General features: G+C 34.5%; 2 protein-coding genes across 3 annotated transcripts; both read right to left on the bottom strand.

The window, feature by feature from the left end:
• Positions 1–16973: 16973 nt before the first annotated feature.
• LOC141492026 (olfactory receptor 5AC1-like) lies at positions 16974–19086 on the bottom strand. Of its 2 annotated transcripts, XM_074192689.1 has the most exons (2): positions 19077–19086; positions 16974–17902 (listed from the first exon to the last, which is right to left on the bottom strand). In XM_074192689.1, exons 1-2 carry the CDS (start codon positions 19084–19086, stop codon positions 16974–16976), a joined length of 939 nt encoding a protein of 312 aa, XP_074048790.1. The 2 variants fall into 2 exon arrangements, with proteins under 2 accessions (XP_074048790.1, XP_074048791.1); XM_074192690.1 differs by lacking the exon at positions 19077–19086 and having other exon boundaries at positions 16974–17912.
• Positions 19087–25484: 6398 nt separating this feature from the next.
• On the bottom strand, positions 25485–26408 carry LOC141492024 (olfactory receptor 5AC1-like). The gene has a single exon (XM_074192688.1). It carries the CDS (start codon positions 26406–26408, stop codon positions 25485–25487), a length of 924 nt encoding a protein of 307 aa, XP_074048789.1.
• Between the last annotated feature and the right edge of the window lie 1468 nt (positions 26409–27876).

Below are 27876 nucleotides of genomic sequence, written 5' to 3'. Positions count from 1 at the left end.
AAAGGTCCTAGTGGATGTCTAACATTTTAATTTTTATCTCCATATTTTACTTCAAGAGGAAATAACTTAAAATTTCTATGAACAGGGAATGGGGTTTTCATATGTTTTCAAGAAAAATGGAAATCATGGAAATCACTACACATTTGCTCAGATCCAGTTAAGGGATCCAGAGAAAAGGGAAGCTTACCTTTGGAAAAGAAGGGATAAAGTAACAGTGGTCACATCTCTATACTGATTCTCTTCTGGTGGCACCAAATCTCAAGATTAAATATTTATTTCTATTTGCTTCAAATCCAGTAATCAGCAGACACATAGATAAACATTGAAATCCCTCAATAGTTTCTTTGAATTCCCATTAGAATGTTGTTCTACTAGGCATTAAGGACTTGGAGCCCTGATCAACAAATCCCCTCAGACACAGCAAGTTGTGACAATTAAAACATTCAAAGCCCTTCACAAACTACCTTTCAAAATACAATTTACATTCTTCTTCTTCTTCATCTGTTTTTCAGTTCAACCAAACCAGCCTTCTTGCTGTTCCTCAACCAACATTCTATCTCATATCTGCATTACTTTGTAGAATCAACATCCCCTTACTTGGTCTGCACTGACTCTTACACTCTGTCTTTTGGAATTTCTACTTCTTTCAAAAAGGCCCCCAACTCAGAGGTTTCCAGATTCTCTTGGGTCACCACATCATTTTGTGTAATACACTAGGTTAAAAGATATATCAAATAATTTCATTTATTAAGTAATGTCTGAACAACTTAAGTATTTGTGTCCTAACACTTAGTAGCCATTTAAAGAAATAATATATAAATTGAAAGAATGATATTTTTAAATAACTAAAATTACTAATGGAGTGAGTTTATCTGCCAAGTACTGTTAATACTTCTTAAACCTTGAAACCAGATGAAATATCACTACCTCCATTTCCTTTTCTATGTTGATTTTCATGGGTTTGCTTTTTATCACAGCAATCACTGAAAACCCAGATTTGCATGGCTATGACATCACAATCAAGAAAGTTTGAGAAGTTAGTGGTTTAGTGGAAAGGACAAGTAAACAAAAACATTATCTCAGACACATAGAATATCATCAAAAGGAATATAGAGGACTTCTAGCCAAGATGGAGGAAAGAAGACAGGCACTGTGTTAAGTGCTCCTGGCATTCCCTCAAAAATAACATGAAAGAAACCTCTTAACAGAAACTCGATCGACAAAGCCCAGAAAAAGAAGCTAGGACAAGAACACCTACCAATAAGGTCTGTCTCAAGGGACTTTGGATGAATTGGGAGCAGTGACCAGAAGGCCAGTGCAGGGACAGCAACTTCATTGTGTGTGTGTGTGTGTGTGTGGGGTGGGAATCAGAGGATCAGTGGTAGCTGAGAACCAACTTTAGCCATGGAGTCTTTGGCCAGAGGGAGGGGAGGTCTACATGCCTGGAAATCCTCCAGCTCAGTGCTGAACTAAGCTCCATATTTTTAGTAGAGCATTCTTCCAGGAACAAATGGCAGCCATCCCCCCACTCCCTCAGGCTCAGGTGTGGACTACATAGCAAACTCAGAGAGACTGGCTTCCAGCCCATTGTTCAAGCTCAACTGAAAACCTACTGCCCCTCCTCACTCCTTCCTCACCCCTCACCCCTCCAACTCCCTCCTGGAAAGGGAAAGGGTTTCAATCACTCCAGAGAAAGCAACCAGCACCCTCTATTGGCTGGCCCTTGGAATTACTAAACCAAGTGAAGAAAAACCAGAGAAAAGGGGGACCCATGGAGAAACACTTAGAAAGAACAGATTCTAACACAGAGAGATCTAGCACTTCTTTTTTTCTTTTTTTATTAAAGATATTATTTGAGTTTTACAATTTCCCCCAATATTAGTTCCCTCCCCACCCCCCACAGAAAGCAATCCATCAGTCTTTACTTTGTTTCCATGTTGTACATTGATCCAAATTGAGTGTTGTGAGAAAGAAATCATACCCTTAAGGAAGAGACAAAAAGTATAAGAGATAACAAGATCAGACCATAAGATATCTCAGTTGAAAGAGAGACTGGCTTCCAGCCCATTGTTCAAGGTCAGCTGAAAACCTGCTGCCCCTTCTCACTCCTTCCTCACCACCACCACCCCCATTCCCTCCAGGATATGGAAAGGGTTTCAATTGCTCCAGAGAAATCAACCAGCACCCCCTATTGGCCGGCCCTTGGAATTACTAAGCCAAATGAACAAAACCTCTAGGGTCTTCAAAAGCAAACCTCTGAAAGCCAGCCCCTCCCCAACACAAGATCCTAGGAAAATGAAGAAAAACCATAGAAAAGAGGGACCCCTGGAGAAACACTTAGAAAGACCAGATTCTAACACAGAGAGATCTAGCACTTCTTTTTTTCTTTTTTTATTAAAGATATTATTTGAGTTTTACAATTTCCCCCAATATTAGTTCCCTCCCCACCCCCCACAGAAAGCAATCCATCAGTCTTTACTTTGTTTCCATGTTGTACATTGGTCCAAATTGAGTGTGATGAGAAAGAAATCATAACCTTAAGGAAGAGACAAAAAGTATAAGAGATAACAAGATCAGACCATAAGATATCTGGGGTTTTTTTTCTAAATTTGTTCAGACTCTACAGCTCCTTATCTGGATACAGATGGTATTCTCCTTTGCAGACAGCCCAAAATTGTTCCCGATTGTTGCACTGATGGAATGAGCAAGTCCTTCAAGGTTGAACATCACCCCCATGTTGCTGTTAGGGTATACAGTGTTTTTCTGGTTCTTCTCATCTCACTCAGCATCAGCTCATGCAAATCCCTCCAGGCTTCCCTGAAATTTTGTCCCTCCTGGCTTCTAATAGAACAATAGTGTTCCATGACATACATATACCACAGTTTGCTAAGCCATTCCCCAATTGAAGGACATTTACTTGATTTCCAATTCTTTGCCACCACAAACAGAGCTGCTATGAATATTTTTGTACAAGTGATTTTTTTTTTTACCCTTTTTCATCATCTCTTCAGGGTATAGATGCAGTAGTGGTATTGCTGAGTCAAAGGGTATGCTCATTTTTGTTGCCTTTTGGGCATAGTTCCAAATTTCTCTCCAGAAAGGCTGGATGAGTTCACAGCTCCACCAACAGTATAATAGTGTCCCACATTTCCCACAACCCTTCCAACATTAATCATTATCCTTTCTGGTCATATTGGCCAGTCTGAGAGGTGTGAGGTGGTACCTCAGAGAAGCTTTAATTTGCATTTCTCTAATAATTAATGATTTAGAGCAATTTTTCATATGGCTATGGATTGCTTTGAGATCTAGCACTTCTGAGGAGAATATGAAGCCCAGAAAGACTTCCTTGAAAATATCAGGAAGAACTTTAAAAATCAGTTGAAAGAACTGGGAAAAGAAACTGAAGAGAAAATTAACACATTGCCAGAGAAAATTAGCATCTTGCAACAAGGAAACAAATCCTTGGAAAATACAACTGGACAAATACAAAAAGAAAACACTTCCCTCAAACTACACTTGGGCAAATGGAAAACTCCTTCAAAAATAGAATTGACCAATTGGAAAGGGAGTTGCAAAAGGTAAATGAAGAAAATTCTTCTCTAAAAAAAAATGAATGGAATCTGTGGAAACTAATGACTTCATGAGACAACAAGATTCTGTTAAACAAAACCAAAAGATAGAAAAAATAGAAGAAAATATAAAATACCTCCTCAGCAAAACCACTGACCTCAAGAACCGATTGAGAAAGAACAACATGAGAATTATGGGACTTCCTGAAAACATTGGAGAGAAAAAAAGCCAGGGTTTAATATTAAAGTATATGGTGATGAAAACTGCCCTGATATCATGGAACCAGAGGGCAAAATAGTTGTTGAAAGAATACATCGATTCCCTCCAGAAAGTGATCCAAAAATGAAAACACCAAGGAATACTGTAGTCAAATTCCAGAACTATCATATAAAAGAGAAAATCCTGCAAGCAGCCAGAAAGAAACAATTTAAATACCAAGGAGCCACAGTAAGGATTACTCAAGACCTGGCAGCATCAACATTAAGGGATCAAAGGGTCTGGAATGTGATATTCCAAAGAGCAAGGGAGCTCGGAATATAGCCAAGAATCCACTATCTGGCAAAGCTGAGCCTTCTCTTCCAGGTGAAAAGATGGACATATAATGAAATTGGAGACGTCCAACATTTCCAGATGAAAAGACCAGAACTAAATAGAAAATCTGGACATCAAACAGGAGTCTCAAGAGAAACATGAAAAGATTAAAAAGGTGGGGGGGGGGGAAAAAACCTGCTATCCAATAAGATGAAACTGGCTATATCTCATAAATCTTGAGAATTGTAACTCTATTAGAGAGAATATACTTAGCCAGAAGTAATGGACACTCCTGACTTATCCATGAGACTGCTATCCAATAAGATGAAACTGGCTATATATCCCTACCTGAGAGAAAGACTAATAATTCTCCAGAACTGTATGTAACTCTATTAGAATGAATATACTTAGTCAGAAGTAATAGACATTCATGACTTTTCTTGATTCAGATAGAATGATTTAAAAACAATACCTCCTTAAAAAGGGAGACAGGAAGATGGAGGAGATTGAATGGGGTAAATCTCATTACATTAAGAGGTAGAAAAGACCTATTGCAATAGAGAAGAAGAAAGGAGTCTGTTAGAACCACCTGAATCTTCTCATTAGACGTGACTTAAAGTTAACTTACATACACTCAGTTAAGTTAAGTTAAGAAATTTGTCTTACCTTTCAAGTATATAAAGGGGAAGGGGGGGCAGAAAGGGGGAGAAAAAGGAGAACTAACCAAAGAAAGGGAAGGAGGAAGGGGAAAAAGGAAAAGGGAAAGAAAGGGGAGGGGGTTGATATAGGAGGGTAAACACACTGAAGGTGGCAGTATTCAGAAACAAAATATTGGGCAATATGGATAAAGGGAAAAAGGCAGAAAATACAAACAGAGGGAAGAAAGCATGGAGGGCAATAAAGGGTTAGTAATTATAACTTTGAATGTGAATGGGATGAACTCTCACTTAAAATGTAAGTGAATAGCAAAGTGAATTAAAAACCAGAATCCTATAATATGCTGCTTACAAGAAACTCATTTGAAGCAAAGAGATACATATAGAGTAAAAGTAAAAGGTTGAAGCAACATATATTTTGCTTCAGCTGAAGTGGAAAAAGCAGGGGTTGCAATCCTTATCTCAGACAAAGCAGCTACAAAATAGATAGTGTTAAAAGAGATAAGGAAAGAAACTATACCTTCCTAAAAGGTCCCCTAGGCAATCAGGTAATTTCAATACAAATATGTGTGCACCCAATGGTATAGCATCCAAATTCTTTTTTTTAGGTTTTTGCAAAGCAAATGGAGTGGCTTGCCCAAGGCCACACAGATAGGTAATTATTAAGTGTCTGAGACCAGATTTGAACCCAGGTACTCCTGACTCCAGGGCCAGTGCTTTATCCACTGTGCCACCTAGCCACCCCTTAGCATCCAAATTCTTAGAGGAGAAGTTGAAAGAGCTACAGGAAGACATACACAGCAAAACTCTACTAGTGGGAGACCTCAACTTCTCACTCTCAGATTTAAATAAATCTAACCATAAAATTTACAAGAAAGAAGTTAAGGAGGTAAATAGATTGTTAGAAAATTTATATATGATAGACTTATGGAGGAAATTGAATGGGGATAGATCAAAAGCAATGTAGTAAATTTGGAAACAATGTTTACAACTAATGACTCTGACAAAGGACTCATTTCTAAAATATACAGAGAACTGAGTCATATTTTTAAAGTAAAAAGGCATTCCCCAATTGACAAATGACCCAGTAGTGGTATTGCTGGAACAAAGGGTATACTCATTTTTGTTGCCCTTTGGGCATAGTTCCAAATTTCTCTCTAGAAAGGTTGGTTGAGTTCACAGCTCCACCAACAGTGTAATAGTGTCCCAGATTTCCCACAGCCCTTCCAACAAAGATCATTATCCTTTCTGGTCATATTGGCCAGTCTGAGAGGTGTGAGGTGGTACCTCAGAGAAGCTTTAATTTGCATTTATCTAATAATTAATTATTTAGAGCAATTTTTCATATGGCTATGGATTGCTTTGATCTCCTCATCTGTAAATTGCCTTTGCATATCTTTTGGGATAAAAACTCTCTCTTCAATAAAAACTGTTGGGAATATTGGAAGTTAGTATGAAAGAAACCTGGATTAAACCAACACCTCACACCCTATACCAAGATAAGATTAAAATGGATATAGGATTTAGACATATAAAGCAATATCATAAGCAAACTAGATGATCAAGGAGTTGTACACCTGTCATATCTATGGAAAGGGAAGCAGTTTATGACCAAGGAAGAGATGGAAAACATCATTAAAAGCAAACTTGTTAATTTTGATTACATTAAATTAAAAAGCTTCTGCACAGACAAAACCACTGTAACCAAGATCAAAAGAAAATCAGTAAATTGGGAAACAATTTTTACAATTAGCATTTCTGACAAAGGACTCATTTCTAAAATATATACAGAGAATTGAGTCAAATTCTCAAAAAATAATCCATTCCCCAATTGACAAATGGTCAAAGGATATGCAAAGGCAATTTACAGATGAGGAGATCAAAGCAATCCATAGTCATATGAAAAACTGCTCTAAATCAGTAATTATTAGAGAAATGCAAATTAAAGCATCTCTGAGGTACCACCTCACACCTCTCAGACTGGCCAATATGGCCAGAAATGACATTGATCCATGTTGGAAGGAATGTGGGAAATCTGGGACACTAATACATTATTGGTGGCGCTGTGAACTTCTGGAGAACAATTTGGAATTATGCCCAAAGGTCAACAAAAATGTGCATACCCTTTAAATGGAATTTAAATGCTTTAAATGGAATTTCTCTTTCTTTTTTCCTTGGGCTTTATTGTTCATATATAGAAATGGTGATGATTTATGTTGTCTGATAGGCAGTCTGATAATCTTTACGTTGTTTCCATGATATATATTGATCGAAATTGAATGTGTTGATAGAATTTATTAATATGGGATCTCAACCTCGTCTCAGAATTAGACAAATCTAACCAAAAAATAAAGAAGGAAGTTAAGAAGGTGAATAAAATCTAGCAATACCACTACTAGGTATATACCCTGAAGAGATTATGAAAAAGGGTAAAAATATCACTTGTACAAAAATATTCATAGCAGCCCTGTTTGTGATGGCAAAGAATAGGAAATTAAGTGAATGTCCTTCAATTGGGGAATAGCTTAACAAACTGTGATATATATATATATCATGAATACTATTGTTCTATTAGAAACCAGGAGGGATGGGAATTCAGGGAAGCACGGAAGGATTTGCATGAATTGATGCTGTGCAAGATGAGAAGAACCAGAAAAACACTGTACAACCTAACAGCAACATGGAGGTGATGATCAACCCTGATGGACTTGCTCATTCCATCAGTGCAACAATCAGGCACAATTCTGGGCTATCTGTGATGGAGAATACCACCTGTATCCAGAGAAAGAATTGTGGAGTTTGAACAAAGACTAAAGACTTCAATTTCTTAAAAAAAAAAAAAATCTGTTATATCATTATGTAAATTTGCTATTTCTTATACTTTTTCTTCCCTAAGGATATGATTTCTCTCTCATCACATTCAATTTGGATCAATGTATACCATGGAAACAAGGTAAAGACTAGCAGACTACTTCTGTGGGTGCTGGCGGGAGAAAAGCAAGAATAGGGGGAAAATTGTAAAACTCAAAATAAATAAAATTTTTCTTAATGAATAAAAGGAATATAGAATAATCTAATGTTGAAATATATGATGCTGATAATTGTTAAATAGTGGCATGTTTCCAAGAAAAATTTAAAATATCCTTGTGAGGTTACTTGGTGCCCGGGAGAACATCATTCGGGAACCACCTATTAGTCTCCTTGCCCTAATTCCCTTTTGTTTAAATATTCAAGGAAAATTAATTCTTTTATTAGTTGCATCCTCAAAAATGTATGTATTATATTTCACCTTGAGTCATTGACCTCTCTCTCGATAGGTTGGTAATATATATTTTTCATAAACAGTCCTCCAGAATCATGGCTGATCTATGCCTAGTTTTTTCCATACTATTTTCCAGTTTTTCCAGCAGTTTTGTCGAATAGTAAGCTCTTATTGTTTTTTATTGTTTAGATCTGACTTTATTTGTGTGATAAGTATTTTGTAATTGTGTTCAAATAGTTTGTCTTTGTCTTGAAAAGTAAATTCCCAGGTATTTTAGATTGTCTAACAATTGCTTTAAATGGAATCCTTGGACTTGATTGTTCATATATAGAAATGTTGATGATTTATGTTGCTTTATTTTATATCCTATTAGTTTGCTGAAGCTGTTGTTTCAATTAGTTCTTTAGGGTTCTTTGATATCATCTGGAAAGAGTGAAAGTTCTACCTCTTCATTGTCAATTCTTATTCCTTCAATTTCTTTTTCTTCTCTTATTGCTAAAACTAACATTTCTAATACTATCATTTAAGTATTTAGAGATATAAAATTTTCCCTATAAACTGCTTTGACTACATCCCATAAATTTGATATGATGTCTCATTATTTTCATTGTCTTGCATGAAATTGTTGATTGTTTCTATTATCTGTTGTTTGATCATCTTTTTAAGCTTTATTTAGCTTCCAATTAATTTTTGGTTTAACTTTCCATGTTTCTTTATTACATTTTTTTACTGCATCATGATCTGAAAAGGATGTTTTTTTTTTTAATAATTTGCCTTTCTACATTTGATTCTAAGGTTTTTATGCCCTGGTACAGGACTGTTCAACCTCATTTTTAAAGGTTTCATTGAAATAATAGACAATATATTTTATATTGTTATTTTAGTGAGAGCTCAGCAGTAACTCAGTTTCATTTACTAAAGCATTTAGTAAACCCATAAGGGGTGGCATTAAATGCACCATGGGCTGCATTTTGGACAGTCCTAGCCTAGTACATGGTCAATTTTGGTATAGATGACATGTTCTTCAGAGGAAAAGGGTATATTCTTTTCTATCCGTGTTCAGTTTTCTCTAGAGGTCTATCATATCTATATTTTCTAAGATTATATTCATCTTCTTAACTTCCTTCTTTATTTTTGGTTAGATTTGTTTAATTCTGAGATGAGGTTGAGATTCCACATTAATAAAATTTTGCTGTCTATATCTCCTTGTAATTCATTCAGTTTCTCTTCTAAGAATTTGGATGCTATAGCATTATGTGTATATAAGTTTAATAATAATATTACTTCATTGCCTATGGTGTCTTTTAAGAAGATGTAGTTTCCTTCCTTATTCCTTTTAATGAGATTGATTTTTATTTTTTGCTTTGTCTGAGATCAGGAATACTGTCCCTGATTTTTTTTTATTTCTGCTGAAGTGTAATACATTTTACTCCAGCCTTTTTACCTTTACCCTGTGTGTCTCTCTCTTTCATATATGTTTCTTGTAAACAACATATTGTAGGATTCTGTTATGTGCTTCCATTTTGTTGGAGAATTCATCTCATTCACATTTATGATTAAGATTACTAATCCATGATATCTTTCCCCATTTATATTTTTCTCTTTCCTTTTCCCTTATCCTTTCTTCACAATGTTTTGCTCCCTTTCCCCTTAAACTTTTCTTTTTAACTTTAACTTTGCTTTTACTTTCACTTCCCTTTTATCAGTCCCTTCTTCCCCTTTCTTTCCCTTTCCCCCAGCCCCATTTCCCTGTAGGGTAAGACAGATTTTTTTTTCTTAGGTGTTTTTGCAAGGCAAATGGGGTTAAGTGGCTTGCCCAAGGCCAGGCAGATAGGTAATTATTAAGTGTCTGAGACTGGATTTGAACCCAGTTACTCCTGACTCCAGGGCCGGTGCTTTATCCACTGCGCCACCTAGACACCCCATAAAATAGATTTTTAAATCCAATTGGGTTTATTTCCTCTCTGGACTAAATCTGTTGAAATTAGGATTTGCTTAGTGTTCATACTCTCCCTTCTTTCCCACTACTATAACAGATCTTTGTTCCTCTTCATGTGGTGTTATTAATTCTCTAATGTCTAGCCTTCTTCTAGTAGTTTTTCTTTTCATGTTTTTATTGTTTTAATCCTGTCTTGTATCTACAACCCCTTTGTCAAAATATGCTCCTTTTATCTGTCCTGATAGAAGTATATTTCTCATGAGATGACTTTGATTAAAAAAGCAACATTGCCTCATAGTTACTAAATACACTCCCCTCTACTGTCATATTAGAAATAGTTAACAGTCATAAATAACATCAAATTATAATCAAGTACCCTCTATGATTACACAATTCTCATGAACTAAAGTGTCATGTAAGTCAAAATCATTTCATGAACCATTTATACAATTCCTCTCTAAATACACCCTTTAATTGTAGCTAAAACGTCAAGTAAAGCAAAATCACTTTATGATCTATTTATATCCAGTCCCTCTAAGTACACTCTTTCTCTCTGTCCCTCTACAACTAGAGCAATACAACCCTTGTTAAGCAGAGTATGGACTAAGGCAAGATCACTTGGTGATCAATTTATGTCCAACCCTTCTAAGTATACTCTCTCCCTCTCTCCCTATTATTCCATAACCCTTGTTTACTAAAGTATTGGGGAAAGTAAGATCACCTCATGATTTAATTATATTGTTGTTATTTGTCCTTTATTCTTTCTTTATAAATATTTTGTTTTCCAATTATACATAACAGTAGTTTCTGCCTATCATTTTTTGCAAGGTGTCGAATTTTATAATTTTTCTCCCATCCTCCCTTCCCTCCTCCTACCCCCTCCCACAGAAAGCAGTCTGATAATCTTCACATTGTTTCCATGCTATACATTGATAAAAATTGAACTTGTTCATAGAAAAATCATATCCTTGAGGAAAAAATAAAATATCAGGTTTAAGTAACATGCCCAAAGTTACACAGAATCAAGTGTCTGGATTTGAACTCATGTCCTCTTGACTTTAGGACCAGTGCTCTATCCATTGATCCACTTAGCTGCCCTGATTTAATTATTTATAGATCCTCTAATTAGTCTCCTTCCCTCTGTTCCAATAGAAATACAACCCTTGTAATAATCAACATCCCTTCTTGATTCATTTAAACCCATATCCTCTAATTATAATCCTTCCAAGTGTATTCATCCTTCACTAACTAAGGTATTAGTTAAAGGCTCAACACTTTGTGGTCATTCTATACCCATACCCTCATTCTATGTATTTCTCCTTTACCCATGTAGAATCAGACCTTTACTGAATATCCTCCATAATATGTTGACTTGATAACTTGTTTCACTCTTTTTTTTTCTGGAATATGTAGTTTTAAAGTCTGTGTAGAGACTTCATTTAAAGTTCCAGGAGCATGCTAGCTTCACATTGCCATTTTGACCCAGCCCTGAAAGTCTCCCATTTCTCCCCTTGAAATTATTGAACTTTCGTCCCTTTATATGAATTTCATTATTTTCTAGTATCATAAGCAATTTTTTGTAGTTGTACAGCATTGAACAAATGAATCCAGATAAGAAATATTGTCGTTATTATTTTGGCTTGGCCAGTTAGTATTTTTTCATCTAGTTTGGTCTTTATTCCTGTGTTTTATATTCATAGAGTTCTCTGTTTAGATCTTGGTAAAAAGTCCAAGTACTTTTTATAATATACATTTATTTTAAATAGAATTTCTCTATCTCTTCCACATGATTTTTGTCAATAATATACAAATATGATGAAGATTAAAGTGAATTGATTTTATAGCTTGCCTATTTTCTGATATTTTTCTGTTAAAGTTTAATTGGGGTTCTCTGAATGGATTATTATATCACCTATAGAATCCTTTAATGATTTGAAATAAAAGAATATTGATCAAACATTTGAGTAAAAATACCTTAGGATTAGATTTCATTGATTATTTTAATACTACATGAGGAGACTTCATGTCCTCAACTTCATTTTCTATCATAGAAGAGATGTTGGTTTGTTTTGGAATATATATGGCATAATTGATCTCCTGTAACTGTACCTTTGCAAAAGCTATACTCCATTCTTAGCATGCACCTTCCCACCTCCTTCAGTCTCTTTTTCCCTCTGATTGGAGGACTGAGAGGTAGAATACCAAACTTGACCCAAAGCTTTCTTTTATAAAGGACAATACCAGCACTTTGCAGCTTACTCCACCTTCTATTTGCAGCTTTGTGTAGTTTCAACTCCATGGAACTTCTTGATATCCCTACATGGGGAACTCCCTAGTGTCCTTCCCTAACCATGTTTTCTAGTTTCCTTCAGTGTATTGTTTCCCCCCCACCCCACCCCCCACACACACAGGATTATAAACTCCTTGAAGGCAGGGACTATCTTTTTTCCTTATTTTTTGTTCCCAGTTCTTAACATAGTGTCTAACACAGTGAGTTCTTAATAAATATTTATTGAATTTAAAGATCTCCTAATTCAAACCTTTAGAACTAATTCCATGTTAGTGCTTGGGAAATCAATTACAGGGTCAGGAAGGGCTAAGTGACCAATGTCAATGGAGCAAACTAGAGAGGAAATGTACTGGACCTGTACTAAGCCCTTTGAAGAAATATCAGCATTTAGGAATCTGAAAAGACCAGACCCTTGGCCAATGTAAATATATCATTGATTAAACACTTCAGAACTGTTTATATGGAAGGTAAAAGAAAGGGCCTGTGGTCTGGATGTGGATATAATTACTGAGAACTATTTCTCAGTATAATTATGGGGGATAAAACAGAAATTTATGGAGCCTTGTCAGTGGCTGCCCACAAAGACTGCTAAACCAAACTGATAGGTACATATTTACATATAGATGCTCTATGCTACCATCTGGACCATGTGATTTAAGGGACATTGACTCTTTTTTGCTTAAACTTTTCCCCCTACAAATAAAACCTCTCCTAGTTCAATGATGCTGAAATTTTGTAGAACTTGCATTAATTCAGTAGAAATATTAGATCTCTGATAAAAAGGAATTTCACTGTATGTAAAGGTAAATTTTAAGGTTTTCAACAGTCATTTACACTCCTCTTAATTTAGTTATAACTTTAGGCATCCACAGTAGCATATTCTTAAACTTATACTCTGTTTTTACCATTTAATTTCTGTCTTGGATTTATCTTAAGGAAAGGAGAATGACAATATGTAATGGGTTGTATATTGTATTTTCTCCATGTAGGTTATATGTCTACATGGGTCTGCCTACATGTGGTTTCAAGGAAAGCCTGAATTTCAGTCTTCTTCACTCATCTTTGTTCAAGGAAAACTTTGATTTCTGCCAGGAGTGGAATAGGAAGCTCAGGGAAAGAATACTGGGCTAGACATATGTATCTACCTCATCCCTCCTGAACACTGTTAATCAAAAGGAAATAATTTCTGGTTTTGAGTTGAATTCTTAATCATTCTCCCTTAAAAAGAATGACATACCATAAGCACTCTCTCTAGATAGGTGGTTGGTTGGTTGATTGATAGGTGGTTGGTTGGTTGGTTGATAGGTAAATAGATAGACTTGACTCCTTTCTCACCAAATGCCAATTGAACAATGAAAAACACAACAAATTTATCCATATCAAACAGAAATCGTAGAAGATATACACTTATTATTTTTATTTATTTATTTTTTTAGGTTTTTCAAGGCAATGGGGTTAAGTGGCTTGCCCAAGGCCACACAGCTAGGTAATTATTAAGTGTCTGAGGCCAGATTTGAACCCAGGTACTCCTGACTCCAAGGCCTTTGCTTTATTCACTGCGCCACTTAACCACCTCAAGATATATACACTTAAATCCAATTCCTATGGATTTAATCATAGTCCTCTCAGAGATAAAAGGACAGACAAGAGTAATAAATCAGAATAGACACCACAAATGAACTAAGTAAATAAGTGTTCTCCCATTAAGAGTGAGCTATCTCAGTTCAACTAAGAGAATGAGAGGCCCAAATCTCACCCCAAAATAATTCATGGGAGAGAAAGAGGGAGAGGTGAAATTAGTTTAAGGAAATCAAGAGATTACAGGAGATTAGGAAAAAAGATACTGGTTTTTCAGGTGGCTATCAGAGAATTGCAGTTATCCCACTTTCTGGGGGTATATGGAAGACTCAAATGCATGGAGGAAAAAGTGAGTTATCAGAGGCAACTTTGAGAGAACAGGTACCAAACAAAGCATTTTAAAATCATTCCTGATTAAGAGATCAGATCTGATTAGGAACTTTGAAATGTAAATACAAGAAATAAATTAAGCATAGAAAGGTAAATAAATGTATTTGAGCAATTGGAAAGGACAATGTTATGATGATGTAGTTCTTTCATTATAATAGAGGGAAAGAAATGAGTCCTTGCAAAATCTTTATGTCTTCAAAAGGCATTGAAATTGTTTTAGAAAAGCAGATTTATTCAGGATCATTGTTGTTCAGTCATGTCTGACTCTTTTTGATTCCAAAGGGGGTTTGGGTTTTCTTTTCTATTTCTATTTTTGGCAAAAATATTGGAGGAGTGATTTTACCATTTCCTTCTTAGCTCATTTTACAGTTGAAGAAACTGAGAAAAAGGGTTTCCTTGTTCAAGGTTACACAGATAGTAATACAGATAGCTAAGAAAAACAGTTTACCTCAAGATGGGCTGATTTTATATTCTGAAGGTTAAAGAGGGTGGGAAATAAGAAAAAATAAAAAGAATTCATTTGAATAACTTATTTCTCAAAAGTGACATTCATGAAAAATATACAAGCATAGAGGAAGAAAGCAGTATCATATGAACTTCACTTTTTTCTGAAACAGAATGGTTGAGCACATCTACACACAAAACAGTTTGGTGTAAATGCATCAAACTGAAGAGAAAAATGAGGAATTGTAATAGGAAGACTAGTACAGGGAAAGGGAGAATCTCAAGAAAAACTAACTTTTTAACTCTGAGATGATAAGTAAAAGGAAATTTTAAAAAAGATTTAAGGTGTTCACCAATGGAGGAATGAACAACAAAATTATAGCATATATATAAATGAAATAAAATATTATTTAACTATTAAAAAGGACAAAAAGTAGCTTATTTCAAAGAACCATATATAATATGAATTGATACAGAATGAAGTGATCCAAACAAGCAATACAATTCATAAAAGAAAAATGATGTTTTAAATGAAAACAACTTTGAAAGACTTAAAGACTATGATCAAAACAGTGACCAGTCATGTCTCCAGAGGATCTATGATGAACCATGTTATCTCACCTTTTTGGAAGATGAAGTGCAGCAAGAGATACATTTTGGAAATGGTTTATTCACATGACTGATTATTTGAAATTAGATTTTTTTTATTTTTTTATGATGGAAAAGAGGAAGATTAGTAATACTATGCCAAAAAATCCTATCAAAACTTTTTTTAATTGACAAAAGAATACAAGAAGAATGGATAAGCAGGACAGTTTTTAAAGTAATCTGTGAGACTGTGAGAATTATTATGTTTTTTTTTAAACTGTGACTATTCTAGATTTTACATATGTTCCTTTTCTGTTGTGCACATAAAAATGCTTTTTTTGGTGTCTTAGTTCAAAAAATTTTTAAGTTATAAATAAATTAATGAATTAGTGAAAATAAGATAGTACCTGGTAATCAAAACCAAAATAGCCTAAATACAAATACAAGAATTTTTCTTTTATTTAAAATAATTTTAAATTATTTATTTATATTATTTTTAAAAATTAATTTATTTATGTAAAATAATTTTAAAATAATAGAAAACATTGACATTTTATCTGCATTATAAAATAGAATTTAGTTTCTCCTCAAAAGACTATTGTTTGAATTTTTGTGATTTTCAGTATCTTTACCTCATCCTAGAAATCCTTGTAGTTATATGATACTGATTATTATAATTTAATATCACAAAATAAACTTCAATTATTTTCCTTTTCTTTCTAACAATCAACATTTCTAAATTCTAGCTTTTAATGTAAAACTCTACAATTTGTGGAATATCTAGAGTTTTCCAGAACTTTTCATGAAGATTTCCATAGCAGTATATAAGACCCAGGGACTTGTGTAAAACTGGGATGCTTCTATAATCAAGTAAATATCCTCCAAACAATGGACTGAATATTTTTTCCAATTCTAATTTTCTAGTTAAAAAAAATATTATTTCTCATGTACCTGGGCACTAGACAATGCAGATTGCCTCAGTTCATTTGCTTTGAGATATGTAAATACAAGGTAAAACAATACAAATTTTATGTAAATGTAAGTTTGCAAACATTAAAGGGCAACAAAAAATAAGTTCTTGTCATTATTTTTTTCTTTAAATTATACCTTCATAAAGGGGAGTTCATGACTCTCCAGCAAATGATATGTCTCTGGTAACTCAATCCCCACTATGTTGAGCCAATCAGAATTATAGCTGATATGAGTCAATTAAGTTGTTATTGTTCCAGTCTTGTCAAAATAAGTATCACTAACATATTGTTAACATAAATTATTTGTGAAGTACTCTTCAAGACAGCTAATTTTATTTTTAGGTTTTTGCAAGGCAAATGGGGTTAAGTGGCTTGCCCAAGGCCACACAGCTAGGTAATTATTAAGTGTCTAAGGCCAGATTTGAACTCAGGTACTCCTGACTCCAGGGCTGGTGCTCTATCCACTGTGCCACCTAGCCACCCCCACTAATTTTTTTAATGAACAGATAGGTTACACTATTTTCTTTTTTAATTAATCTAGAAAATTATATTAAGATTATAATTAATTGCTTCATTTTTGAGTAGTTCAGTATAGTCATTAAAATCTTAGGTGCTAATAATATAAATTATTATAACAGAAATTACTCTGATCAAAAGAAACTCATCTTCACATTAACAAATACAAATTCAAAGTATTACTTAATCATTTAGTGATTTGTTTAATAAAATGAGATAAGGATCAGTTTGATAATTTTCACTTAGGAAATAATATTCGTTTTAATACAGTTTGCAGGGCTTCTATAACTTCCTTGTTTCTCAGACTGTAGATAAAAGGATTTAGCAGAGGAATTACAATAGTATAGAACAAAGAATCCATCATATCTTGATCATCTGCTTGCAATGACCTAGGACGCACATACATGAAGAGGAGAGAGCCAAAATATAAGGAAACAGAAAACAGGTGAGCCCCACAAGTGGAGAAGGCTTTGCTTTTTCCCTTTTGAGATTTCTTTTTCAAAATGGCAAAGAGGATACAAGTATAAGAGATTAGGATAGTCAAAATGGTAAAGACCTGAATTGACCCAGAGAAGATAAAAACCATCAAAACATTAATAGAAGGGTCAGTACAGGAAATTTTATATAAAGGCATAATATCACAGAAAAAGTGATGGATTTTGTTGGAGTGGCAGAAACTTAATCTAAATAACAAACCCACATGAAACATGGAATGAAGAAAACCAACTACATATGAAAAGATTGATAATTGGCTGCATAATCTATTAGTCATCACCACTGGATAAAGCAAGGGATTACAGATGGCTACATATCTGTCATATGCCATTGCAGCCAGAAGACAACATTCTGTGGTTGCACTGAATGAAAAAAAATATAATTGTGCCAGGCATTCAGAAAAAGATATCATTTTATTTTGAGTTATAAAGCTCACCAACATCTTAGGGCTCACTGTCGTTGAAGTACAAGCATCAGCTAAGGCTAAATCACCAAGGAAAATGTACATAGGAGTGTGAAGGTGAGAGTTCATCCAGATAAGCATAATCAGTCCAATATTTCCAACCATAGTTATGAGGTAGATCCCCAAGAACACCATGAAGAGGAGAAGCTGAAGCTCTGGATGATTTGTAAATCCCATAAGAACAAGTTCTTTTACTTGTGTCTCATTTTCTTCCATCTTGTCTACACAGGATGTAATAGCTAGATTAAAAGAAAGTAAAGGTAGATAGTCAGAAAAGGACGTGAAATGGAATGGAAAAAATAATTTTTCTGTGGTTGCTTCTTGAATAACATATTTAAAGATCTGATTTTTTAAAAAAAATATTTGAAGGGGAAGCTAGATGGCTCCAGCCCTGGAGTCAGAAGAACCAGAGTTCAAATCTACCTTCAGACACTGAAAAAAAAAATTACCTACCTGTGTGATCTTAGGCATACTTAACCCTATTGCATTGCCAAAAAAACCCCACCAAAACCCAAATATATATATATATTATATATACATATATAATATATATATATATACACACATATATATATATACATATATATATATATACATACATACATAAAAACAAAGATAAAATGAGCTATGCCTGTTAAAAACAAAAATTATTATCTCCATTTTAGTATAATATAGGGTGTCTCCAATATTTCATTTAAACTATACTATATCTTTTGGGACATTCTGTAGTTTATTTATATAGCACTTTAAAGTTCAGAAAGCACTTTTTCACAATCTTCTGAAGTAGGGCAAGTATTATTATCCCCATTTTATAGATGAGGAAACTGAGGTCCAATGGGAGTATATCTGGAGCTATTGAAGAGCAGAACTAGAATTCAAATCACATGCTCTGTCTCAGTCACTACAGTGCCACTCAGCAGATCAACTATTGTCAAATCATAGTATCCCTTTTTCATCATATGAATATATTTCTTATATAATAGTATTATATAATAGTATTATATAATAGTATTAAAAGAAACATCTGCCTAAGCTATAAATTCACTCCCTTTAGACAATACTGTTCCCTTATCCCTTTCCAGTTTTCTCATATGTAAAATCCCAAAGTAGACCCAATTATACAATACAAAGGAGAAGGGACAAGCATTTTTAAAATATTTACTATGTTACAGGCAATATATTAAGTGCTTTATAATATTTTCAAGCTTGATGCTCAAAAGAAGCCCTGTGAGATAGGTACTATTATTATCTTCATTATAGATAGAGAGACAGGTTAAGTGATGTACCCAGTTAGAAAGAAGTATCTGAGACTGAACTTGGGGAATTTTTGTAGGTATGGGTGTGTAGAGTCTAGAAATGTATTCATTAGTTCACATAAACCACTAATGCCCATTTGGGCCATAGAAAATGAGGCAGCTGTAATAGTGGAAGGAGTGATGTGAATTTAAATTCTGCTTCCTCATTTAACTGTTTCTGTGATCATGAGCAAGTTCTAAACCTTCTGAGTCTATTTTCTTTGTCTATAAAATGAGCACAAAAATAGCACTTACTTTATAGGACCATGGGGAAGATCAAATGAGATAAACTGCTAGTTTTTCTTTGTTCTTTGAGAGATCAGGTATGTCCTCTAAAATGCCTTCAAGTTTCACTTGTGAGTGGTATTGTCTCTTGGTGTTTGCCTAAGCAAGATGAATTTAAGTTCCAAAATGCATCCTGTCAGAGAAAGAAAGAAAGATTCCCCACATCTGGATGTGGGTTCCGTAAATAGCCAAAGAAAATAGTTCTGCTCCAGAATGGAGTTTAGCTTTCAAATAATTTACCTATGGGGAAGCTAGGTGGTACAGTGGATAGAGCACTGGTTCTGGAATCAGGAAGACAGTTCAAATCTAACCTCAGACACTTAATTACCTAGTTGTGTGACTTTGGGCAAGTCACATAACACCACTGCCTTGCAAAAATCAAAAACAAAAACAAAACAAATAATTTACCTAATACATACATACATAACACACACACACACACACACACATTGAACTTTCATTCACTAAATAACTTATTTCTGTTGTAGATTTGATCACTAAGTTTTTTGAAGGGACTATAGATAAATTGTTGTTAGAAAGTTCTATTCTGAAGGTCTCCAATATGTATCTAGGGAATTGTTTTAAAGAAGTTACACAGTGGTAGCTAGGTGGTGCAGTGGATAGAGCACCGGTCCTGGAGTCAAGTACCTGAGTTCAAATCTGGCCTCAGACACATAATAAGTACCTAGTTGTGTGGCCTTGGGCAAGCCATTGCCTTGCAAAAAAAAAAAAATAGAAGTTACACAGAAAAGAGTATATAAAAGAGTATTTTTGACAAACAAGTCCTTCCATATTCCATGATTCTATGACAATAGAGAATTTCATATTTCTTTCTTAGGAAAGAAGTCATTGATGGCCATAGCTTTTAAAATTTACCTCTTAATATTCTAAGAAAAATGAACAATTATGAAGAAATTATTGGACACCATTCTTCTTATGGTGCATTTAATTTACTCATTTACTATTTTTTCTCTATGTGTTAAAACTTAATCTATAATACATGATGGAAAAGTAAAGATAATCTCTCCATAATTTAGAGTTGTGCAGTGAAAACAAGTCAGTTGCTGAGTTGGCCAATCTTTTGATTTTTTTTTTTTAGGAACTTCGACTTCATATAGACAAAGTCCAAAGTTAATATGAGAAAAAAAGTGTTTTCTATTTGCTTAATTTTCTCTAAAAACGTGAAGGGGAGGGAGACAGAAAGAGAGAGGAGAGGGCAAAGAGAGGAGAGGAGAGGAGAAGAGGGGAGAGGAAGGAGAGGGGGAGAAAGGAGAGGGGAAAGAGAGAGGGGGGGAGAGGAGAGAGGAGAGAGGGGGGAGAGAGAGAGAGAGAGAGAGAGAGAGAGAGAGAGAGAGAGAGAGAAAATTATAGTCCCTGCATACTCACCAAGCTCCTCAAATATGATTCAGGAGTTAAAGTGCAGTTACTCTTCTTTGTGAAGATGGTCTTTGATGACTCTATGCTTCAAAAAGCAAATATTTATTTCAATTTGCTTGAAAACCAATAATCATCATTTACAAAACTGTATTAAGACTTTTGGGACTTTCTGCATATATGAGAAATACTTTAATAGTTCCCAAGATCTCTCATTAGGTAGAAATAAATTTGCCCTAATGAGATTTGATCAGTAAATCCCACCAGACATGCCCAGTCGTAACAATTGAAATTGTACACATCATCAGTCAGTTACAGTTGTAAATTTTCTAGGAGGTTTATGGTACTTAACTTTACAACATTTAATAAATATATAATAAATTATTTTGTATACTAAGACTACTACTAGGTGGTGCTTGCCCTCAGGAAACTTATAATAAGGTAGCTGTTGACAGTATAATAGCAGAGACACCAAGAGTTTTGGGAAGGGAGGGAAGGAGATAGAGAGAGTTGAATTCATTTCTCTATGTGATAGTAGCACAAAAGTGCTTGTTATGTGCTTACTGGAACATAGTCAAGAGAACTGTCTTTTTACTTCTTTTAGATATGGCTACTTTTATACAGAGAAGTTTTTTTTCTCTCTCAGGTGACACTTCTCTAACTCTAGCAGTGCATCTTACAGATCCATGACCACTGATCATAATGAGGTGCTGGCTGTGAGACTGTGGGTCATCATACAGGCAAGAGAAAAACAAAAATGTGTCAAGAAAGCTCCTTTGATATTAAGTACTTTTTCACTTTTGTCTTTATATCGGGGCACCATCTTAGTGAATAATAAAGGTTTGTTGATGTATTGATTTGCCTCAGCCTACTAAGAAGAGACAGTTCAAAGCAAATGATATGGTAAAAATAAGTTAAAAGGAAATATGGAGGATCACTGGGTTGCAGGGTGGGTTTTGATGTAAGCTTGCATTAATACCCTTAGGTCTTCTAGTGTGGCCTTATTACTGGTAGTATGAGTCATGGGGTAGAAGTGGTAAATGTCCTCGGGGTCAATAAGTTTGAGTTTGAATGAAGGGGAATTAATCTTTTGCATTCTTGGTTTCTTAGACAGTAGAGATAGTCGAAGTTGCTTTATCTTTTAGCTCATAAGTTACGTTTTGGAAAGTTTCAGAGGTTGTGGGAATTGGAGAAAATGTCTAATTTTTGTAGGTCACTTATCCTATACTTGCTTTAATGATCATTGTATTATTCAAAAAAGTAGAACAAACAACACAGGGAACTGCTAACAATCTGAAGCTGTTTTTGACCAATAAGGAGAAATGAGTTGCTTTAGTAGAAATACTCAATCATAAAATTAGTGATAGAAATGATAGGAAATCTAGACATAGTCTGAAATATACTCTAAATTTATATAGAGAAGATTTCCCTGGATTCAGACAAAGAATAGATGGGATTGAGTAACCTAATGTTGTTTAGAAGAAGTAAATCCAAGAAGGATAACTTTCAAGAATAAAGTTCTGAAAAAAAGCAGAAATTAATCTAATATAGAGAATTATAAATAGAGCTAATATTGGTACACAAGGAACTCCTTTATCAACTCAGTTTTTTAAATGAGCCAGAGATATAAAGAGAAATTCCATTTAAAATAGTAAACAATTTTAAATAATTAAAAACAATTTAAAATAAATTGAGATCTAAACAATTGGAAAATATCAATTGCTCATAGGTATGATATGCCAATATAATATAAATGATAAAACTGCCTAAAATTATTTATTCAGTGCCATACTAATCAAACTACTAAAATATTAGATGGAGCTAGAAAAAATTAATAAAATTCATCTAGAATAACAAAGGTCAAGAATAGCAAAGGAATTAATGAAAAAAATGCAAAGGAAGATAGCCTAGCAATACCAGATCTCAAAATTATAATAAAGCAATAATCATCAAAACTATCTGGTACTGTCTAAGAAACAGAGTGATGTATTAGTGGAATGAATTAGGTGCCTAAGTGACAGTAGTAAATGACCAAGTGTTTGATAAAGCCATAGAAACCAATCTCATTATTTGCCAAAAACTGCAGGGAAAACTGGAAAATATGTTGGCCCAACTTCTCACACTGTATACCAAGACAAAGTCAAAATGGCTTCATGACTTAGACATTAAAGGTGAACTCATAGGCAAATTAGAAAAGCAAGGAATAGTTTACATGTCAGAACTGTGGGGAAGTGATACAAGAAACAGAAAACATTACAAAATGTAAAATAGATACTTTAAATTAAAATGAGTTTGCACAAACAAAACCAATGCAACCAAGATTAGAAGGGAAACAGAAGCTGTGAATAATCTTTACAGCAAGTGTCTCTGATAAAGATTTCATTTCTCCAATATATAGAAAACTGAATCAAATTGATAGTTCTTTTGGTGATTGTAAAATATTGGAAAATGAGGGGATGTCCATAGGGAATGACTGGACAAGTTATTCTATATGAATTTAATAGTATATATTATATCCAATAAGAAATGATAAGCAGGCAGATTTCAAAAAAAATGAAAAGACTTATATGATAAATGATAAGCAGGCAGATTTCAAAAAAAATGAAAAGACTTAAATGAACTGATGCAAAGTGAAATGACTGAATCAGGAAAACACTGAAAATAGTAACAGCAACATTGTGTGATATTAGCTATTCTTAGTAACATAATGATTCAAGGCATGTACAAAGGACTCTTGATAGCAAATGCTATCTAGATCCAAGCATACGTTTTTCATTTTTTTTAGTTGTTTTTCTTTTGGTCTGTTTCTTCTTTTACAACTTTGCATATATAAAACCTATTTCAAATTGCTTATAATTTTAGGAAGAGGGTAGGGAGAAAAATTTAGAACTCAAAATCCTGTATAAATGAATGCTAAAAATTATCTTCCTATGTAACTGAAAAAATAAAATACTATGAAAACATGGATAGATAATAGAAGCAAATATAAGTAAAATAAGATGAGTATGTAAAGTGTGTATGACCACGTAGGATATTTATAACCCAACAGGTTGTCTAAATACAGCTTACCAGAGACATTAATGGATATAATATGAAATCTGAATGATTCAGAATTAAGGAGAGTATATAAAAAATAAGCATTCTTTCTTCCAGTCTTCAAGAGGGTGTATAATAAAATTATGCTTCCTCCTTTGACCCTTAATGTAACAAGGTTGCAAGAAATGAATGGAAATTGAATCAGGAGTACAGGTAAAGTCATTTCCTTCAACAGTTCCCTGAGAGAGAATAAAGAAAGGAAAAGATGATTTGAGGAAATTTATGTCATATAGCCATCAGAGGCAGCTAAATAGCACAATATGGAATCAGAAAGCCCTGAGTACAAATCTGGCGCCAGATATTTACTAGCTATGTGACCCTGGGCAAGTCACTTTACTTCTGTTTGCCTCACTTATCTTAACCCTTAACAGAGTTGTTGTGAAGATCAAAATGAGATAATATTTGTAAAAAGTGTACCTGAACATCCTAGGCCCTATATTACTTTTCCCTTATCTAATTTCCCACCTTCTTAATGGTCTCAATATTCCTCAGTAATATAGACCAGAACAGTATTATACTGAATCAAAGAGATTAATTAGGAGAATACAGATCATAAAAGAGACAAATAACATAAATATGATGAGTAGATGAGAGTGGGATAGAGACAGAGACAAAGAGAGATAAAAGAACATAAAATTTTTGTCAGCAAAGGAAATGACTTGAATCTTGAAATCTTGATCACCTTGAGGTGATCCTTGGGTCTAAGTTAGTTATACCATAATGTGTAGTAGAAATAAAGAGAAACTCAACAATATGGTAGTTAAGTTCAAAACTCTATACTGGGAGGGAATTAGAAGGTTTATGTTTATATATTAGGATAGCTAAGTAGTGCAGCAGATAGATCACTTAGGCTTAGAATCAAGAAGATTCATGTTCATGTGTTCAAATCCAGACTTAGACCCTTACTGCTATGTGACCCTAAGCAAGTCACTTAACCTTGTTTGCCTCAGTTTCTTCATCTTTAAAATGAGCTGGAGAATGAAACAACAAACCATACCAGTATCTTTGCCCAGGAAAAAAAAAGCCCAAATGGGGCCATGAAAAATCTGAGCAACAAAAACCTATATATTCTGGTCTTAAGTGAGGGCAAGAAAGAATGTGAGCCAAATGCCAGGAATGAGAAATGACTAGTTTTCATTTTGTAGTTTCCAGCAGATGTCCTTCATTTCTGGGATGAAAATAAAATGGTTTAGCTTAGAAAGTCAGATGTGGCTTTTTTCCAGATCTGGGATTTCATGGGTATAAGGAATTCCCTATGAGGAAACTTCCTCCACTGATAAGATTAGCAACTGTTGTATCATCACACAGTCAGCATAAATAAGAGTGGGGCTTCAATTCTGGTCTTCATCACTTCGCCAGCTATTTATGCTGCATTTTGTGTATATAGATATATAGATATATAGATATAGATATATAGATATACACACATATACACAAATGGATTGATAAGGAACAAAACTAGGCTTAGCTAAGTGAAGAACTGGACACTTTGGATCTATAGTTTTTTGCAATTTTTTTGAGAAGTTTATCAGTGAAAGGAAGAACAAAGATGGAATAAAAACCCAAGAAAGGAAAAAGAACAAAAGTTGCATCTTTTAAGTTAGAGGAAATTTCAGCATGTTGGTAGGTAAATGTGAAAATACCTGAAAAAATTAAAAATGACCATGCAGGGGATTGATCTTGTAATTTGTTTATACAAAAATTGAAAAATGAAGAATTTGGGAGCACACTTAAGAAACATCTATTTCTTTATTACTTTTCTCAGGGAACTAATGACCTCTTTGTTTCTCAGGCTATAGACAAATGGGTTTAACAGGGGGATTATGATAGTGTAAAACAAGGAATACATTATATCCTGATCTTTAGTAGTGCCAGACCCAGGGTGAACATACATTAAAAAAAGAGTTCCATAGAATAAGGAGACAGAGAGCAGATGGGCACTGCATGTTGAGAAGGCTTTGCTCCTTCCCTTTTCAGATTTAATCCTCAGGATAGCTGAGAAGACATGGGTATAAGAGAATATGATAACTGTAAAAGTGAAAGTCTGAATAAAGGCAGAAAAAATGAAAACCACCAGTGTGTTAACAGATGAATCAGAACAGGAAATTTTAAATAATTGTAAAATTTCACAATAGAAATAATGTATTCTTGATGACTTGCAGAAGGTTAATCTGAATAACAAACCCACATGAATCATTGCATGAAGAAAGCCAACTACATTTGAAGTAATCACTAGCTGCCCACACAATCTATTGGACATCCTCACTAGATAAATGAGTGGGTTGCATATAGCTGCATATCGGTCATATGCCATCACTGCCAACAGGAAACATTCTGTAGTTGTACTGGCACCAAAAAAATAAAATTGGGCCATGCATTCCAAAAGGGATATAATTTTCTCTTTAGTTAAGAAATTCACCACCATCTTAGGAGTCACTAAAGAGGAAGTCAATGCATCTGAAAAAGCTAAACTACTGAGCAATATGTACATGGGTATGTGAAGGTGAGAGTCCATCCAAACAAGTACAATCAGTACAATATTCCCAACTATGGTTGTGAGGTAGATCACTAAGAACACCAAGAAGAGAGGTATCCGAAGTTCAGGGAGATCTGTAAGTCCAGTTAGAACAAACTCTGTCACCAATGTCTTGTTCTCCTCTGCCATGTCTGCACTGTACCTGCTATTAAAATAAGAGATATTAAATAAAAGATGCATTCATCAAAAGTGGTGAAAAGGAATACTCATGCATGAAATAAAATTCTACTCAATAATGCATATACTTTAATTAGAATGGTTTAAGTGTCAACTCATCTTCTTTAACAAATATATTTTTAGGGGGCGGCTAGGTGGCGCAGTGAATAGAGCACTGGCCTTGGAGTCAGGAGTACCTGAGTTCAAATTTGACCCCAGACACTTAATAATTACCTAGCCATGTGGCCTTGGGCAAGCCACTTAACCCCATTGCCTTGCAAAAAGTAAAAAACAAACAAACAAAAAACCAAATATATTTTTAAGAATATCAGCCCTGAGGCACCTAGGTGGTACAGTGGATAGAGCACCACCCCTGGAGTCAGGAGGACCTGAGTTCAAATTTGACCTCAGACACTTGATTCTTACTGACTATTTGACCTTGGGCAATTCACTTAACTCCATTGCCTTGCTAAAACCAAAAAAATAAAAAAGAATATCAACCCTTTTAGAACCTGCTTATAAGAACTGAGAAATTAAAGTGAAGTAAATTATTTAAGAATAATAATAGCTAACATTTATATAGTATTCTAAGAGTTGCAAAACATTTCACAAATATCCTTTCATTTTATCCTTGGCTAGTGTCTGAAGGAAGATTCAGACTCCAAGTTACAGCATTCTCTCTGGTTAGTCTTCCAACCTCTCTTCCCTGTAGTGCTTTTCTTTTTTTTCAATTACCTCCTATTTACACCGTTCATAATTTGTTTGTACCTATTTGTTTGCTTTTTTTCCTCATTAAATTTTAGGCTTCTCAAGGGTAGGGATTACCTTTGTGCTTCTTTCAATAAATGTTTTTCCTTTGTTTCAGAAGATCATGACATAAGGGAGGAAATGCTATGACAAGCATGTGAATTAGATTTGAGTGAGGGGGATGTTGTGCTAAGTCACCAGCCTCACTTTCTCCTCCAGAGCCAGCTGGGTCCAGTGGCCAGATATGAAGCAGGACAACTAGAGATGACCCTGAATGCAAGGCAATCAGGGTTAAGTGACTTGCCCAAAGTCACACAGCTAATAAGTACCAAGTGTCTCAGGTCAAATTCAAACTCAGGTCCTGTTGACTTCAGGATCAATATTCTATCTGCACCATCTACCATCTAGCTGCACTCAGATAACAAATATTTATTTACTAACTGACTGATCTAGTTGAGTATTCATAGAGCAGCCTCTGTCCCCCATTATGTAGGGGAAAATTAGTTATATAAACTTGGAGAAAGCATACTTCATTGATATTTGACTTAAAAGAATATATGCAAGTTGTAGGAAAACCCAGGAATACTTTTCATGAAAACATTTTTAAAAGAGTTCACTTTGGGGGCAGCTAGGTGGAGCAGTGGATAGAGTACCAGCCCTGGAGTCAGGAGTACCTGAGTTCAAATCCGGTCTT

Source organism: Macrotis lagotis, chromosome 6 (genome assembly GCF_037893015.1).
Source record: "Macrotis lagotis isolate mMagLag1 chromosome 6, bilby.v1.9.chrom.fasta, whole genome shotgun sequence".
NCBI lineage: Eukaryota > Metazoa > Chordata > Mammalia > Peramelemorphia > Peramelidae > Macrotis > Macrotis lagotis.
Note: the sequence above shows the minus strand (reverse complement) of the source record. Positions and strands in the feature narration are given on the sequence as shown.

What these genes read in the sequence shown, in the direction of transcription:
- LOC141492024 (XM_074192688.1), bottom strand. Translation starts at nt 26,408, where the DNA reads ATGGCAGAGGAGAACAAGACATTGGTGACAGAGTTTGTTCTAACTGGA.